Source organism: Mesoplodon bidens (assembly GCF_964165515.1).
Source record: "Mesoplodon bidens genome assembly, chromosome: 2".
NCBI classification, from domain to species: domain Eukaryota; kingdom Metazoa; phylum Chordata; class Mammalia; order Artiodactyla; family Ziphiidae; genus Mesoplodon; species Mesoplodon bidens.
Window position 1 is genome coordinate 172,594,218 of NC_138177.1, and position 17,198 is coordinate 172,611,415.

Here is a 17,198-nt window from a genome sequence, read left to right on the forward strand (position 1 = left end):
GTACCCAGTGCTATACTTGCAATCTTGATCCATCTTTGGCTCTAATCTGTAGAGTATCCCGGTGTGGGCTTGGGGAGGGTAGGGGTGCAGCTGTGGGCATCGGCTGACTCACCTAAGGGCCTTGAGTCAGAGAGCAGGCTGGGACTGGGTCTCTGGAGTCCACCTTTCCCCCTGCCCCACTGGCCTGCTCTGGCCTGCTCTCTCCCCTGAGCCCTGAGAACTCAGCTTATGCCCCGGACTGGAGTCCTCCCTCTCCACCCCTACCTCCCCCACCCCTTGCGTCTGAGTCTCAGGGCCCAGCACACTTTCTGGCCTGATGTCCGTTCTCTGGAGTCCTGAGTTTCCAGCAACAGGGCTGGCTGGATTCGAGTGCTTGTCTCTGATGAGCCATCACCGACCTTCCAGGCCCCTCCATGAGGGCACCTCCTATCAGCAGGTGCTCCTGCCATCATACTCATTTCAAAAGCCAGGGGCAGGGCTTCCCTGGTGGCGCAGTGGTTGAGAGTCCGCCTGCCGATGCAGGGGACACGGGTTCGTGCCTCGGTCCGGGAAGATCCCACATGCCGCGGAGCGGCTGGGCCCGTGAGCCATGGCCGCTGAGCCTGCGCGTCCGGAGCCTGTGCTCCGCAATGGGAGAGGCTGCAGCAGTGAGAGGCCCGCGTACCGCAAAAAAAAAAAAAAAAAAAAAAAAAAAAGCTAGGGGCACAGGCCTCTCCTAATGCTTCCTACAATGCTCGGGGCTGGCCTAGCATGGTAGAGTCCCAAGATCACTCTGCCCAGCCCTTTCATTACACAGATGAGGCTCAGAGAGGGCTGGGCAAGTCCGGACAGAGCCGGGCCCCTGACTCCCAGTCCAGCACTGTCTTTGTGCTCAGAAGAGATTTCCCTCTTCTGTTTCCTTGCCACACCATCCCCACCCTGGTGACTTGTCAGGAAGACGGGAATTGGACCTGGGTGGGATGGGTTTGCCCAGCACTTACCTATACTTGCTGTTCCCTTGAAACAACATTGAGATGGGGCTGTGTTTGGGGCTTTGCTGTTTTGAGGGTGACAAGGAGATTCCTAGACTCTCAATTCATCTTTCACCATCTCCCCCCACACCCAGTTCTCATAGTCTCACCTTTCGCCGATGAGAGGGGCTTTGGAAGAGAACCCTTGGTCGGGTCTAGGTTTTCTGAACGTTGCTGTGGGCATTTCTGAGTGTAGGGCAGGGTTGTATGCCCTCAGAGATGCAGGCTGGGTTCATGTGGTTGATTTAAAGGGCTTCTTTGAAGAAATTGTTGTCCCTGGTTTTCATAAAGTCACCAGGAATCCATAGGCTGCCCAGGGAGCGGGGTGAGCTAAAAAGCTGTGCTCCCAGGTGTATGAAAGAGCTTTCTTTCCAATGCTGCTAAAATGGGCACCTGAACGTTGACAGGTCTGAACTGGGTTCAGTATCCAATTAGGTTGATCTGGTTGTAAAGTTGCCTAGTTCAAAAAAAAAACGGCCAACCTCTGATCACACCTCCATCCTTGTAGTTCTAGCCAAGGCCACGCAGACGGCACCAGGGCAGGGCCTTGGCCCCCTCCTGCTGACATCTCCTCGGGCTACGGGCTGAGACCCAAGGCAGAGCCCCCACTGCCCGGGCCAGCTCCTCTGAACTCCTTGAATAAGGCACCCGTGTCAGGGCTGTTTTGTTTTGATCAAAATCAGTTGCTTGGGCTTCAGGCCAAGGAGAAGGGGAGAAATTTGCTACTTTCACTGCACGGCGGACAGCCCTCGTGCTCAGCCCTGCCCTCCAGATCCGGGGGGAGGGGGGCGCCTCTTCCGAGCCCTTTCTCTCGTGCAGGCAGCTCCCCATCCTTTCTAGTTCCCCATTACTCAGCTGGGGTTTCCTTCTTGTCCCAGCCGCTGGGAAGGAAGTGAGGTCAGCAGTCTAGTATGTGAGATGGTGATGGGTCGACGACGCTTAACCCAGGGGCTCGCCCCGGAGCTGTCTTGCTGGGGGTGGGGGGGGTGGGGGCGGGGGGTGGGGCAGCGCCTCACCCTGCAGCCCTGCCCCAGCTCTGGTCCCTGGATGCAGGGAGCCACCTGCAGGCTCCCGCAGGAACCGCTTCTTGGTGGGGAACCTGGCTCCCAGCGGGGGGGGAGGGGGGGTGGTGCTCTTGGGCTCTGCCGGGTGGCTCCAGCCTGGTCCGTTGTCAGCAGGTTGGGAGCAGTGCCCTGTAGGATCCAGAAAGTAGTTGAAGGAGTGAGCGTGGGCAGTGGGGAGAGCCCTGGGATGGGAGTCAGGACTTGGGACCCACATCTTCCTCTGCAGCTGATTCACCGGGTCAAGCAATTTAACTCCTGCAGGCCTCAGCCTTCCCATCTGAATAATGGGCATATTAGGCTGAATGATTTTTACGGTCCCCTCCAGTTGGGGTAACCAGTACACCTCCAGAACCCCTTCAGTCCCAGGCACACCTGTATGGTCCATCACCCTACTTCCAGTTCTAGTGAATAGGGAAGCCCAGAAATCGCTCAGGCTTTGCATTCAAGTCTGATTTCCAGCATGTATTATTCTAGAAGTCCACCTAATCCCTCTGAGCCTCAATGTCCTTACCTGTAAAGTGGGACTAACAGTCATGCTCACCTCACAGGATTGTTGTGAGGATGGAATGAATTGCATTTTAATACATGCATGGTGGCCTGTCCCGTGCCCAGCACATAATAGGTGCTTGGTGATGTTTTGATGGGCAGGAAAAAGCCGTAGGAAACAGAAAGATCTGGCTTTCAACCCTAGGTTCTTTTTTTTTTTTTTTTTTTTAATTTTTATCGGAGTATAGTCGATTTACAATGTTGTGTTAGTTTCAGGTACACAGCGAAGTGAATCTGTTATACATATACAAATATCCACTCTTTTAGATTCTTTTTCCATATAGGCCATTGCGAAGTATTGAGTAGAGTTCCCTGTGCTATACAGTAGGTTCTTATTAATTATCTATTTTATATATAGTAGTGTGTATATGTCAATCCCAATCTTCCAATTTATCTCTCCCTCCCTTACCCCCTGGCAACCATAGTTTCTTTTCTACATCTGTGACTCTATTTCTGTTTTGTAGATAAGTCCATTTGTACCCATTTTTTTAGATTCCACATATAAGCGATATCATAGGATATTTGTCTTTCTCTGACTTACTTCACTCAGTATGACAATCTCTAGGTCCATCCATGTTGCTACAAATGGCATTTTTTTGTTCTTTTTTATCAGCCCTAGTTTCTGGTACAGCCTAGCTTAGTGTGGCTTTGGACAAGTGAATTATTCTTTCTGAGCTGCAGTTTCCTCATCTGTAAAATGGGAATACTAATAATACCCACCTTTCCAAGTTGCAGAAATGGTTATATGAATCACCTCAGGCATAGCAGGGACTCCAGGAATGAGCTATTAAATGAAAGGAAAACACTCACAAGTTTGGACTCTGGAGGAAAATATCTTTAGTCTCCATTAATGAAAGCCTGGCATCTTTAGGAATATACATTTTAAATTGTATAAATAATATGTAAATACACTCTGCATTTGAAAAGAGTTAAACTCCAAGGAGAAGGCATGTGTCCCCTTTGGTCACCGCCCCTGCCTTTTTGGATGGCCACCTGGGAGGAGCCCAATCATCAGGGGGCAGTGTCCCTTGCTCTCCCCTGTCCAGGCCCCTGGAGCCTGGCTCTGTTCACTCATGCCCTCCTGTGTCCCCCTCAACAGGCGGGAGACCTTTGATTTCGACGATGACTGTGACAGCCTGACGTGGGAGGAGAACGAAGACACACTTTTGCTCTGGGAGGACTTCACTAACTGCAATCCGAGCATTGACCTTCAGGGCGAGGTGAGCCGGGCATGGCTTCTTAGAGGCTGGGAGGTAGGCACTGGGAGCACTTCTTTTCCACGATCCCGCATCCCCCACCCTTTCCCTGCAGCCCTCACCACCCAGCTAAGTTGTCTCCTCTGTTCTGTTTCCCCAGCAAGAGGAAAACCTGGGCAACTTGATCCATGAGACTGAATCCTTCTTCAAGACGAGAGACAAGGAGTACCAGGAGACCATAGGCCAGATCGAGGTGAGGCGTTAGCTTGTTCACATCACCCGGTTGTGACCCCCGAGACTCACGGTGATTAGGTGCCCGTGTGGACAGGGGCTGGGAGAGCGAGGCAGACACAGGATCGGAAGTCAGGACATCTGCTGATTCCCTGCCTAGTGCTGGGCAAGTCACACCCCTCTTAGGGCCTCAGTTTCCTAATCTGTGAAATGGGGGTGGTGATCCATGTTTGCCCCAGAGAGGTTTTTTTTTTGTTATTGACTGAGATGATGATCTCAAAATAATGAGAACTGACATTTGAGTGACATCAAGTGACACTGGGCACTCAGCCCTTTAAAAATACACCCTCCCTGGTATCCACATACCCTATGTATGTACCTAGAGGGACCTGGGTGCCTCCACGCTATGCAGTAGGTACTCTGTGCCCCATTATACAGAGGGGGAGATGAGGTTAAAAGAGACCAAGTGACTTGCCCAAGGCCCCCCAGCCAGGAAGCAGCCTGTAAGCCCAGTTCTCCCAGCTCTGGAGCCTGTGTGCTGGGCCACACCTATCAGTGAGAGTCGCTGCTGTCGTCACGCTGGAGAAAGAGAAGGCCAGCTCCTTTCCTGGGGGATGTATCACTTGGTAGAGGAGAAGGGTCAGAAACACGAGAGACTTCAGGACTTTTCTAATCCAGCCCACATAAAGGACCGCAGGGATGCTGGACAGGGTGGAGTTGCTAGGGCTGCCCCAGTGGTTGCTAAGCAACCATTCATCTTCCACCAGAAGTGGTTCTAGGGGACCTGCACCAGTAGGTAGAGAGCAGAGAGCAGAGGGCAGGCCCTGAGGGCGTGGTGTCCTGGGGTGGCCCCGATGGTGCCACCACCACTGAGGACGGGAGGTTGCTGAGTCGTCGGCTATGAGGGAGGCTGACTTGGCCTCCCCTTTATACCATGTTGGTTCCTCTCAGCTGGAGCTGGCCACGGCCAAGAGCGACATGAACCGACACTTGCATGAGTACATGGAGATGTGCAGCATGAAGCGGGGCCTGGACGTGCAGATGGAGACCTGCCGCCGGCTCATCAAAGGCTCCGCAGACAGGTACCCGGCCTTGTCCTCCCTGGCAATGCAGTGGTGGCATCCTTGGGGTGGGTGGCGGGATTTGTGGGGCTGCAGCTTATAGCCTGGTGGTTTCACCTGCCCAGGCCATTGGTCCATCCGTCCATACACCTGTCCATGCATCCGATGACTATTAGCCTCCTACTATTAGCCTCCTACTATGTGCTAATGCCTTACACATCTAATCTCACATGACCGCTCACAACAACCCTGCCCCCATTGATTCAACAGCTGCTGTTGAAGGCTTGCTCTGTGCAAAGCCATGGGGATACAGTGATGACCAGAACATTCGCAACCCTGGCCCTCCTGGAGCCCACGCCCCACTTCCTGCTGAGCTGGTGGGTGGAGGTGGTGTCCGGGGCTCACATGTGTCCTTAGGAAGCCATTTTCCTTCCTTTCCCGTCTTCCAACCCAAGGCCATATGGGTCTGTCCCCGGGAGACTGACATGCATCAGGCCTCTTTTATTTGCTGGGGGACACCAGAACCAAGACAGAGCCCCTGCCCTCAAGGAACACGCAGCCTTTCGGGGAAGACAGACATGCTAATAATAAAATGAGATAATACACGTAAAATACTTGGCATGAAGCACAGATATAGTAATTATAATTGTTTCTCTTATCATGACGATATTCTTGCAGGCCGTTGTTTGGGCTGTAAGAGAGGGAGAGGCAGGGGGAAGTTGCGTGTGTGTGGCCCTGGGCTTATTAGCATGTCAACTTTAGCTCATTGATTCCCAGAAGCCACTGTTGTTATTTCCATTGTTGGAATGGAGGAGCGACCGTAGGCAGGGAAGATAGCTTGCGCCAGGCCCCCCAGCTCAGCAGTGATAGAGTGAGGATTCAGAACCAGTGCTATTAACCACTGTCCTGTGTGGCCTCCCTTTGGGCTCTGAGTTAATTGTCCAGACGAGTGTTAGGCGATGGGAGTGTAAAAACTGAGCTTGACGCGTGGTTTCTGCTCCCAAGGAGCTCTCAGCCCCAAGCAATTACAGAGGCGGGTGCAGGGCGTCCCAATAGGTCTCTATAGCCATGTTCAACTCCTGGGCTTTGAAGATTCTAAGGCAAGTGGTGCAAGGGTGGGCCTCGGGGCGGGATCCCCCTCTGAGGCTAGGTTTTCCAGGAATGGCTGCTCCATCTTCCCAGCTCTTTGAATCCCTTCAGAGGTCCTCAGGCTGCCCTCTGATGTCCCCCATTCTCTTGTGCCTTCCAGGAATTCACCATCCCCTAGCTCCATGGCCAGCAGCGACTCAGGAAGTACAGACGAGATCCAGGATGAGTTTGAGCGGGAGGCGGATGTGGAGCCCATGATCAGCTGATGACTGAGGTCCCCCAGCCCGTGCCTGGTGGTCTTGGTGATGGGGCCTCTGCCCGCCTCTCCCCACGGGGCCAGGAAGTGGGGCTCCAGCCCTCGCCACGCAGACTTCCTATGCCCTCCCTTCTCTGGAGGCCCCAAGGGACCGCTGCTTCCTTCCTTCCGCCCACCACCAACCAGTGCCCCTTCTCCATCCACCCACCCAAGGAATGGTGCTGTCAATTTCTATTGTTCTCCACATTACAAATGCAGACTTCTGTCCGGACGATGCAGTGTTAACTGTGCCTTTTCCCTTAAGCTGAGCCACTTTGAGCTCCAAAGAATTATTCCTAGCAGGTGTTTTTATACAAAACTCTAAAGTGAGGGCGGGGGGGCCCCTGGCGTGGTACAATGCCGTTTTCTACCCTCCCACCTGCTCCTCTGATTGGCCATAAGCTCTGCCCTCCCTCCTCTGCTGGAGTTGGACTTGGGATGGCCCACCTCCCCCCAGGAAGGAGCTGTTGGCCTTTGCGAGCTTTCCAGGCCTGGGTGGGGGAATTCCTGAGGGTTTTTCACTTACTGAAAGAGAGAAAAGATGGAAGGAGGGAGGGAAGACAAATTTTTCTTTTCTTTCTGGACCGAGTGGCAAAGCAGAGGGACAAGGCACTGTGGGGGAAGGCGGAACCTCACTGTGTTTAAACTACTATGCAAAAAACAAAACAAAACAAAAAAAGCAGCTTGCCTTATACCATTGTGGAAGGTAGGCCCTCTCCTAGATCCCTGGTTTTCCCCTGGAGCTGGGAGGGAGGCAGAAGCTAGGGCGATCTCTCTCGCAACCTCTGAGGGTGAGCACTGGCTTGGGAGGGAGTTTGGTCAAGGTCATTAGCGAGGCCTGGGCCCCGTAAGGCCCTCAGCCACCTGACTGCTTGCTTTCTTGGGACCTCTGTGGGTTGGGGTTGGGGAGCGGGTCTTTTATTGCCCTGATGACTTGATGTTTTTCCCAGCCAACAGTAAGGAGTTATAGATCTGTAATTTCTCTGTGAGAAAGTCTGGAGGGGGCCAGGCCTGGTATCTACCCCCTCCACCTCGGAGCTGGGTCGGTACCGTCCGCCGCCATCTTGGTTCTCCACTGTGCCGCAGTGGCCCACTCTTTGGCCACTGGCAGGCATTGGGAAGGGAAGGGGAGGGAGCCAGTGGGGGCTGCTGGCAGAGAGGAGGTGGTGAGAGTAGGAGCTCGAGTGAGAGCCGTCCTTGCTCTGCTCATGGACATGAGCTCACCTTTTTCCATAATTCACTGATTGACCAGTTGGGGAGTTCAGCTGAGCCATATCTCCCCAGACTTGAGAGGGCCTAAGTCAAAGGGCACTGTGTGGCGGCCACCCCCAGATCTCAGCTTGGAGCCAGCAGAGCCAGCTTTGCTCTTTTTTTAAGTTTCATTTTGGACCCGCTACTGTGGGTGTGATCGCTGATTTTTGTTTTTGTTGGCCCAGGAGCTCCCCCTGGAGGTCAGAGGAGCAAAATGTGCCCAAGGACCAGAGCTCCTTGCTACCCACTGCTTGTGTCTGCAGGCAGAGGGAGAAATCTGGCCTTGTGTAGATCAGGCCCCCTCTCTTTCCTCCCAGGGTACCAGTGATCTGTAAAGACCTCCTCTCTCTTCCGTTTTCCCCCACCTGTTTTGCAGTCTTAAAATCATTGTACATAATATTCATGTTATATAAATATATATATATATATATATATATATGGAGAGAGAGGAGATTGTTAGTGATTGTGTGTAATTTTATTTATCAGAACTTGGTGGCCTTTATTGTGTTTTTTCCTTTTTTGTTGTTGTTGTTGTGGAGGAACCTCCTGCTGTTTCCCTGTGAAAGTCTGGCTGAAAGTCTTCCATTCCCAGAATCTCTTATTAGCCAAATAGTCCCTTGTTGGGTATGTGGAGGGACGAGGTTTCGGAGGAGAGATCACCCCTTCTCCTCCTCCTCACTGACACTTGTTCTCAAGGTTACAGGGTTCAAACATATCAGATTATTATTGTCATTATTGTTATTGTTATTTTAGTTTTAGTTTTATTTTAACCAAAGGTTATCAGAGCCAGTTGGGCTTGGACCTCAGCTGCTGAAAAGATTTTCCGTTTCTGGGAGGTCAGGAAACTGGCTGCCTCTCTGGCCTCCTCTGCCCAGGGTGAGGGAGGCATTGAATTCCATGGACAGGTAGGCAGAGTGGAGGCCTGCCCCGGGTTTTTCCTCAAGGTGGTGGGAGGGTGACAGACCTAGCTTTAGAGTTAAGACAGTTAGGCAACAATGTAAGTATTTGGGGGTAACTAAGGTTACCATGGTGATTGCTGTCCAATGGTATTATTTTTGCTTTCCCCCTTGGATACATAGGATATTTGTCTTTGGGGACTAGCGTACTCTGAATTTATCTGGGGAGTATGGAAATGGCAGGAGCCAGAGTCAGATGCTGGCCAGAAAGATCCATCTTGCTGGTTTTCAATAGCTGTTCTCACTGGGGAGCAAGGACTTGGGGCTGGTGGATGGGGGGACAGCAAGAGTGTTAGTGACCTGCCTTCAGGGTGCGGTCCTGGTTTTGGCCTGGCTGCCTCCCTCCCCACCAAGTTCTTTTTTGAGTTAGTTGCCAGTGGGCCCCACTTGTACCCTTGCCATGGGCCCACAGCTTGCCGAGAAAGACCCCAACGCTCGCTGGGGCAGCACCAGGTCCAGTTGGGATGAACTGGTCCATCCTTTGTAAAGATGTAAATACATAATTTTGGTTTTGTATTTCTTAGCCCAGTGTCATATTGACATTGGTATTTTAGAATTGGTCTCAGATGGGCTCTCCTGTGCTGCCCTCTCTCACTCTCCTATTTTGGGGGGTTTTATAAAAAGAGAGGATTGGGGAGGGACAGGGAGAGTAGCTTCCTTTGGGCTCCCTGGTTGTGGAACACACACACACACACACACACACACACACACACACTTTTCTGAGACTCTGAACAGGGAAAAAAATGATTGGCAAGTCAACACATTTTGTTTTCTTGTGGCAGTATGTCTAGAGGTCTCTGACGGGCCTGTCCATCATGGATTTAGCTCTGTGGATGTAGCTCATATGACCTGTGGAGAATCAAACCACTTTGGCTTGGGATGGGGGAGAGGGTGTGGGGCAGGGGATCATATAAGGTGTAACTTAAGCTAAATGTAATCTATTTATAAAGCAAGAGACTCTCATCTATTTTTATGAAAGGAACGTTTTTTTTTAAATCTAGGGTAGGCAGTTATGGTAGCCCAGCATTTTTCTGTGGACAAGATGCATGTTGCTGCTGGATTTAATAAAATCAGTACCCCTCACCTGTCTCCGAATCCTCACCACCTACTCATCCACACCCACGAGCGGCTTCAGCAGAGTGTAGATCACCCCTCACCTCATTTCCTTGTCCCTTGATCCCCCAGCTCCTTGGTCCTTGGAAGTCCAGGGGGCTGGGCACTTGTGGGAGTGGGTGGGCAGTGGGGAACTCAGAATGGAGGTGGGTGATGGGAGGGAAAGGGGGCACTAGGTAGGGGACAAGCTCTGCTTCAGAGGGTGGGCTCCGATTAGTTGCTCAAACTCTGGTCTGCCAAGATCCATTGCCAAGTCAGCTGTATTTGGAGAGACCTGAGAAGCAGTAGGGTGTGGGTGGCAATGGGCTGTTGGTTCACGGAGCCCATAGCTTCCTTGGGGCCTGGGTCTCAGTGGGTCCAAGGTTGTCAGGCAGCTGGAGCAGGAGTGCAAATGCCATGAGACGCCTACAGCCCAGCCCTGGCTGTGCCAACCCCAGGCCAAGGCCTGGGATGCAGTCCTTGCTGTGCTCTTCCAGGGACCTGGATGAGGAACTAGGGTGCTGGGAGCTTCCTGGGTCCTCCACCTTGAGACACTAAGCTCTGGTTCTAGAAGGGCACTCTCCTAGAGTGGGGAGTCTGGAAGCAGCCAGGTGGGTGTCGGTAAAGGCAGATTCTCTCTGGAAGGGAATTTTCCATGAGTGGAAGATTTCCAGGCTCGGGGTGGGCTGCGTGTTAGTCTCAGGCTAAATCCCTCACCATTCCCTCTGCCAAGCCCTCAGAGAGATGAGGCAAAGGCAACCCCGCCCACAGACCCCTTCGTGGCCATTTTAGCATCTACCTGATTTTTAGCCCCATCCAGGGAGACTTTCTATCCCGAAGTCCCATCCCACCCCACTGTTGCTGTTTGTCTGCCAGCTGGGTCTAGCGTCAAGGGGAAGGGGGGATTTATATTCATTGAAAGACTACTGATCCTACCGGAAACCAACCTGTTTACTGTACTGTTGTAAATATCATGCCCTTTATATCCTGTATATTGGCTTCTTTTAAATAAAGTGAAATGTCTTAGAATTGATGGTGCCTTTTTTTTTTTTTTAAATTAAGGATAAAAAAATTAAGGATAAAGAGGTGATGGGGAGGGTCAAGAGGATGGTGGGCCACATAACCACTAAAATAATTAGCTGATTAGTGATCAAATAGGGAAATTTCACATCACCTGTTATATTTGCATCTCACAATAAAATCTTCGGAAGTAGCTAAAGCAGGAATTATTATACATATTTTACAGAAGGGGAAGAGAGCCAGAGAGATCACAGACTGAATAACTGGCATAGCCTGGTTTGGAGTTGAGGTCCTGTTAATCACATCGACCCCATTTCTTAAACTTCCTCACAGTGCCCTTGAAAGGCTACCTCCTAGGCTCTGGATTTGACACTGTCCAATATTCTAGTTTCTTTCTGTTAATGGCTGAATTCAGGGAGACATTGACCTGTGTGAACTGGGCCCATGACTAGGGTTTTCTTCAAGGATGAAGAAAGACAGCCACTACCAATTCCAATTAACTTTTTACCATCTCTAAGACTTGTGCTTAATGTACAAATGGCTCTCCGAATCAGCAAGTTTCTCATCGTTGGATAGGGAAGGCTGACTGTACTGTGCCAGCCATCTTATGTAAGAGACTTGAGCATCGTGGATTTGGTATCTGCGGGGGCTCCTGGAACCAATGCCCCACCAAGACCGAGGGACGACTGTAGTTTCCTTTCCCACTCCCCACTCTGTTTAAATTCTCCAAGGTGCCTTAAAGAGTGTGCCCTCCTGGAGAAAGGAGTAGCATGAAATAATGAGGGCTTTCTAAGGTGGGTATTATTACCCCCACTTTACAGACTTGGAAACTGAAGCCCAGGAAAAATTACGTATTTCGCCCTTGTCATAGGGAGAAACCATGATCAGCAACTGAACTCTGACTCCTAAGCAAGTTCTCGGTACACGCTGCTGGAGGAAATATAAACAGATATATTAGAAGAGAGCGTTAGAAAAGCTATAACAGTACTTTAGGAATCGAATGGGCCCCTAAGATTCCATCCTCTGGAAGACTTCAGAATCCGAGTTTTAAATAACGTTCACGTGTTCATCATGCAGAAAACTTCCCCGGAAATTCAAATTTTGGTGGGGGCGCAAAAATAAAGCACAGGAGCAACTGGTTCCGCGTCCATAGCCTTTGAAGGAAAGCCTGAGCATAGACTGGCTCCGGTTTTATCTTTTATTGATCGTAATCTGCAAAGAAATAGGCTGATTTATCTAAGCTCTAGGCCTCAGGAAGCTCGGTGGCCCCGCGCCAGGCCGGGAGGTGGAGGGCGGCTGAGTCCTAACCAGGAGGCTAGAGCCAGGGGCTGCAGCCCCCAAGTTGAGGGAGGGAGCTGCCCTGCACGGTCGAATAGTCTGGCAGCCACTGGCCAAGGAGAGCGAGAGTGGTAGGCCTGGGACTCCAGCTGCACCTGACTGGCAGACCTGCTGTCCTTCCGCGCCGCCTCACACGTGCCCCATTCCAGCTCTCTTATAGGCTGCTTCAGCCCCTCTATCCCGGCCTAAGAAGGCTGCTACATGACCGCCCCTCTGATTGGTCCAGGAGCTTCCATGTATCGTTCTGATTGGTCGATGGAGCTCACTCCCTTTTGCCCTCGGCCCCCTTTGGAGGGCGACTGGGTCATACCATAAAGAGAGGAGGGGGAAGTGTGTACATTTCAAGGCTTCTCTTTTGGGCAATTTTGCCCTATGTCACATAACGTCCTTTATCATGCCCTAAAAAGGGAATTATTTTATTAGCAGAAGGTAAATCCAGAGACGTTTCGGTTGAGGCTGGCTTGGAGGACGGCTGGGGTGACATTTTCCCCCCGCCAGCCGAGGTGGTGCGCTCAGGGCGGGGCAGCGCAGTAGAGCCGCTCCGGGGGCGAACGGTCCAGCTACCAGCAGTGCCGAAAGCTCAAGATGCTGCTGCCGGCGCCCGCGCTCCGCCGCGCCCTGCTGGCTCGCCCGTGGAGGGCTGCCGGGTGAGTGAGTACCGGGCCTGGGGAAGCCCCTTGCGGCGCCTGCTGGCCCGGGGTCCCGGGAGTCGCTGGGCGCTCCCTCGCCCCCGAGCCGGACTCCCTCCCTGCCAGACCCTCGCCGGGTTTCCCAGGGGCTCCTCTCCGCCGGGGGTCACTTCCTCTAATGTCGCCCGACCCCCACGCAGGCCTTCCTCCCATTGCTATACCCCCGTCTCCCAAAGTTCTTCCTTCAGCTAGGGGGACCCCCTTCCCGAATCCTGCCGCGGGGTGGGGGGCCTCGGTGCCCTGTTGGCTCCCACGCTTAGAAGGTAGCCGCTTGATCACTCGTCCTTCTCCTGATGCTGGATTTTCGAAATTTGCCCACTGCCGGAGTGCAGTGCCTTCCTCCCAGGGCACCTCTATTTTTAGCACACCCCGCTTCTCACCTCCCCACCCTCGGTCTCACATTCAGGACCCTCCCTGGGTATTCCCTCTCTTCTGTCTACCGGCATTTCTGTTTCTCTCTTTTCTCCTTCCCCCTTTTAAAAGTTGTCTTGGGCAGAGAAAAGGACCCCTTTCTTCTGATAGGTGGAATAATAATACTTACGGAGTGCGTAGGACGTGCCAAACCTGTGCTACGCACTTGGGGTATGTGCCTTATTGTGATGATTAATAAATAAGTTGCTACATGCAAAGTGCATTGAACAGTGCCTGGCACATAGGCAGTGCCCAGCTACTATTAATCATGACCATCATTATCACTCTTATTTAAACTTCTCCTGTGGGTAGCTGTTATTCCAAATTACGGATGAAGAAACCAAGGTGCAGTTTCAGAGTGGAATTGCCCTGCAAACCCAGATTTGCAAACCCCCGCACTGTGGAGTTGGGTTCCTGGACCCTTGCCCACTCAGCGACAAATGTTCTCAGAGCCCCTTTCTGCCTCTGGGCTTGGTGGAGAAGGTAGGTAGCACACAGATCCTGCCCCAGAGGGGCCCACAGTCTGGTGAGGCTGCGCCCCTATGGACCCGTGTTTCTGTCCACCTCCCTTTCAGAGCTGGGCAGCCCCTGCCCCCAGTGTTTGCCTGACCTCTAGGACTCACCAGTTACGTCTCGCCTGCTGAGCTATGCCCTTTCTGAGTTAATCAGTGTCCTAAGGGATGGTGCAGGGGTGCCCTGGGCATGGATGAGTCCCAGCGCCGCTGTGTATTCTCTGTGGGGGAGTGGGACAGGGAAGAGGACATGGACAGGAAGGGCTCTTTTTCCAAACTGAGGACGGGGGCCATGCTCACTACACCCTCAGCGTGGTCCCATTTGCAGGCCTCTCCTGCAGTCTGAGGCCATCCCTCTCAGACCCTAGATGGAAGCCACATAGATTCACCTGTTTACTGAGTACCTACTGTGTGCACGTGCTTTGCTAAACACTGCGGGGCGGGGGGGGGGGTTACCCAGGGGATTTACACGTGGATGGGAGCCTTCCAAGAGTTTTCAGTGTAATGGGGAAGAAAGCCTTAAACATTAAAAAAAACAAACAAACCCCAAACCGCCCTCTAATATCTGGTAGAAAGAAATCCCTATTCTGAAAAAAAAAAAAAAGCTCATAACAGCAATAGTTATCAAGCAATCAAGTACCATAGGCCTGATTGTGCAGATAAGCCCTGTATTATTACCGTTTTACAGATGTGAAACTTATCTGCCTGTTACGACAAATGTGAGACTAAAATCGCAGTCGGTCTGACTCCAGACTCATGCTCTTAATTACAAAGCCTCCTGAGTGGAGAAAAAGCATTTTGCAATCAGAGAAAGCATTTTGCAACCAGATCTGCCAGTTCGGGTTACTTCTTCGGATACAGCAGCTGGCCCGCTGCCCCAGACCGGGCTTCCAACCCCGGCAGTATTAACGTTTGAGTCTGATAATCCTTTGCTGTAGGAGCTGTCCTATGCATTGCAGGGTGTTTAGCAGCATCCCTGGCCTCCACCCACCAGATGCCGTAGCATCCCCCAGTCGTGACAACAAACTAATGTCTCCAGACTTTGCCAAATGTCACCTGGGGGGCAAAATCACTCCTAGTTGAGAGCCATGGTCCTAGAAGAACAGTTTTGGTGTTTGGTCACTTGTTCATTTAGTCGATAGATATTTAGAACACTCCTGTGGCATGCCATGTCTGCATTTATGGAGAAACAGCTTTAGGACATTTTTAGTGATAATCTCTCAGTGTCCTGTACATGAAGCTGAGAAAAACCATCTCTTGGGGAACTGGGATGGATGATGTTCTGTAGTGTTTCCCTTTCTGCCTGGAGTGCCAGGAATCTCAACCAATTTTTAAACATACTCTTGATTGTACATTTTCTTTTAATTTAATTAGTAGGTGTCCATTGTACAAAGTACAGATAAAGCAAAAAAGGGTTACAAACAATCGCCTGGCAGCTCACCACACAGAGGTAACCACTGCCGTCACGTTGATTACTAGCCTTTTCATATTCCAGGAATATATATGCTTTAGAAAGACAACATAAAAATGGGCTCCCCTGCAAATCCATGTTGTAGCTTGCTTTTTCACTTGAGACTTATCTACCTTATTATATGTCCCCAGGGCCTAGAACTGTGACTGCCACCTGGTAAGGCCTCAGCAAACATTTGGTGAATGAAAGAACGATCACGTGATTCCTTACTTGCCAACAGAGATTTATCACAACCAGTCTGGGAGACAGTCACGACAAACACCTGGCCTTTATGGATGGCCCAGGGATGGTCACTACGGGCTACCATTTACCTTTTACGTGGATGATGTTACTTAGCTCCTCAGCAACCTATGATGTGGGTGTTACTATCCCCACTTCACGGATTAAACAGCTGAGGCCTGTGGAAGTTAAGGAAAACTTGTCCAAAGCCTTAAGCTGGTAAATACCAGACCTCCCAATTGATTGCCTTTTGACTCCTTTGGCCCTGACCTGCCTGCCCTTTTCTCTATTTCATTATCTTTGTCACGGGTGTCCTCTGCAAATTCTCTTTGGAAAGAGCCAAGATGCACATTTATATATAAATTTAATAAATAAAAGAACTAACCCGGGCTCATAGGAAGCTTACAATAAATGTTAATTTTTGTCCCTTACATACTCTTGTATCAGACCTCGCTGGGTGCTGGGGTCCAGAGGTGACTCCAGTTCAGCACCCCCTCAGTGTCAGGGGGCTTGCGGGCTGGAATTCCCCTGTAGAAATCCTGGTAACTTTGGACCCCTCTCAGCCCACCAGCCTGACTAATTTTCCAAATTTCAAAACCCCCCAGTGCTTGTCCCAGCCTGCCCGCCCCTGGGATGGGCAGAGGCTGTGCTGGGCGGGGGCCTGGTACCTCCCACCATTCCCTGGACATACTCTGCCCTTTCACTCCTCCAAGCGGTGTCCAGGGCAGTGCCTCTTGCCTGGAATGTCCTCCCCTGGTGAACACATGCTCACCCAGCACTTTGTGGCCTTGCCAAGGCAGCTCTCCTTTGGCCCTTCAGTGCCCTGTCTGTAAAATGGGAATAATCCTATTAACAGGCATGTAGCACAAGGATTCGAGATGACGTGACAAGTGGCTTGGTGGGGGCCTGGGACTCAGTGTGCGCTCTGTGAATAAATTGAGTAAAAGAATAAGTAGAACCTACAATGATCATAATACTTGCTTCTAAAGGTGTCAAAATCCCCACTCAGGCAGCAGTCGGCACCAGCACACGGACCCTGGGGGACTTGGCTTCCGGTGCCCAGCACCTGGCTCAGCACACGGCAGGTGCTGAACAGTTGCTGTTGGAATGGCCCACAGGGCAGCCCGGGGTGGATCCTGACTCTACCTCTTAGCAGCTGTGTGGCCCTGGGCAGGTTGCTCGACCTCTCTGTGCTGCCTCTTGTTCCCACGTGGAAAAGAAAGATAATAGTCGCTACCTTGTGGAATTGTCTTGGAGAATAAACGAATTCATACTCGAATTCATACTCGAAAACCTCTGAAGAGTAGCCAGCACCTAGAAAACGTAATAAGTGTTGCTTCAAGCATTATTTTGATCCCCTCCCCCACTAGCGGGCATTGTTATGCAGTGAAAGCCCTGAGCTTCACTCCCCACCTCAGGGTGGCCTCTTTGCTCCGGTGGGAAGAGGGGAGGTGCCAGCTGGGCGGTGAGGAGGATGAACCTGTCCCATCAGCTGGCCAAAGGTGTCTGAGATGCTCCCCATTGCTTCTGCCAAAGCGTGTCTCCTAAGTGAGGGAACCTGGGTTCAGATCCTGCACCGTCACTCCACCAGCTGTGACCATGAGCCCTTAATCTCTGAACCTCAGCTTCCTCCCTGTACAACAGAGGTAATTAGAGTTGGCAGGGCAATATATTTGTAGGGTGGATTCAGTGAGGTCATCACTTAGCACTGTGCCAGCCATGCCGTAAATGCTTCAGAAAAGTTCTT

The 17,198-nt window shown here is 51.5% G+C and overlaps 2 protein-coding genes across 3 annotated transcripts in view; both read left to right on the forward strand.

Annotated features, from left to right (window-relative positions):
* The window catches only part of IFFO2 (intermediate filament family orphan 2), a 50,137-nt gene extending 39,328 nt beyond the window's left edge, over positions 1-10,809 (forward strand). For both annotated transcript variants that reach the window (XM_081226055.1, XM_081226056.1), the window contains 4 exons: positions 3,720-3,840; positions 3,977-4,069; positions 4,999-5,129; positions 6,358-10,809. In XM_081226055.1, the coding sequence (XP_081082181.1) occupies positions 3,720-3,840; positions 3,977-4,069; positions 4,999-5,129; positions 6,358-6,463 (451 nt within the window). In that variant the 3' untranslated portion in view covers positions 6,464-10,809. The remainder of the gene's footprint in view (positions 1-3,719; positions 3,841-3,976; positions 4,070-4,998; positions 5,130-6,357) is intronic.
* Positions 10,810-12,594: 1,785 nt separating this feature from the next.
* ALDH4A1 (aldehyde dehydrogenase 4 family member A1) overlaps positions 12,595-17,198 on the forward strand; it is a 32,776-nt gene continuing 28,172 nt past the window's right edge. Inside the window, exon 1 of the mRNA XM_081226057.1 lies at positions 12,595-12,796. Within this exon, the coding sequence (XP_081082183.1) occupies positions 12,735-12,796 (62 nt within the window). The 5' untranslated portion in view covers positions 12,595-12,734. The remainder of the gene's footprint in view (positions 12,797-17,198) is intronic.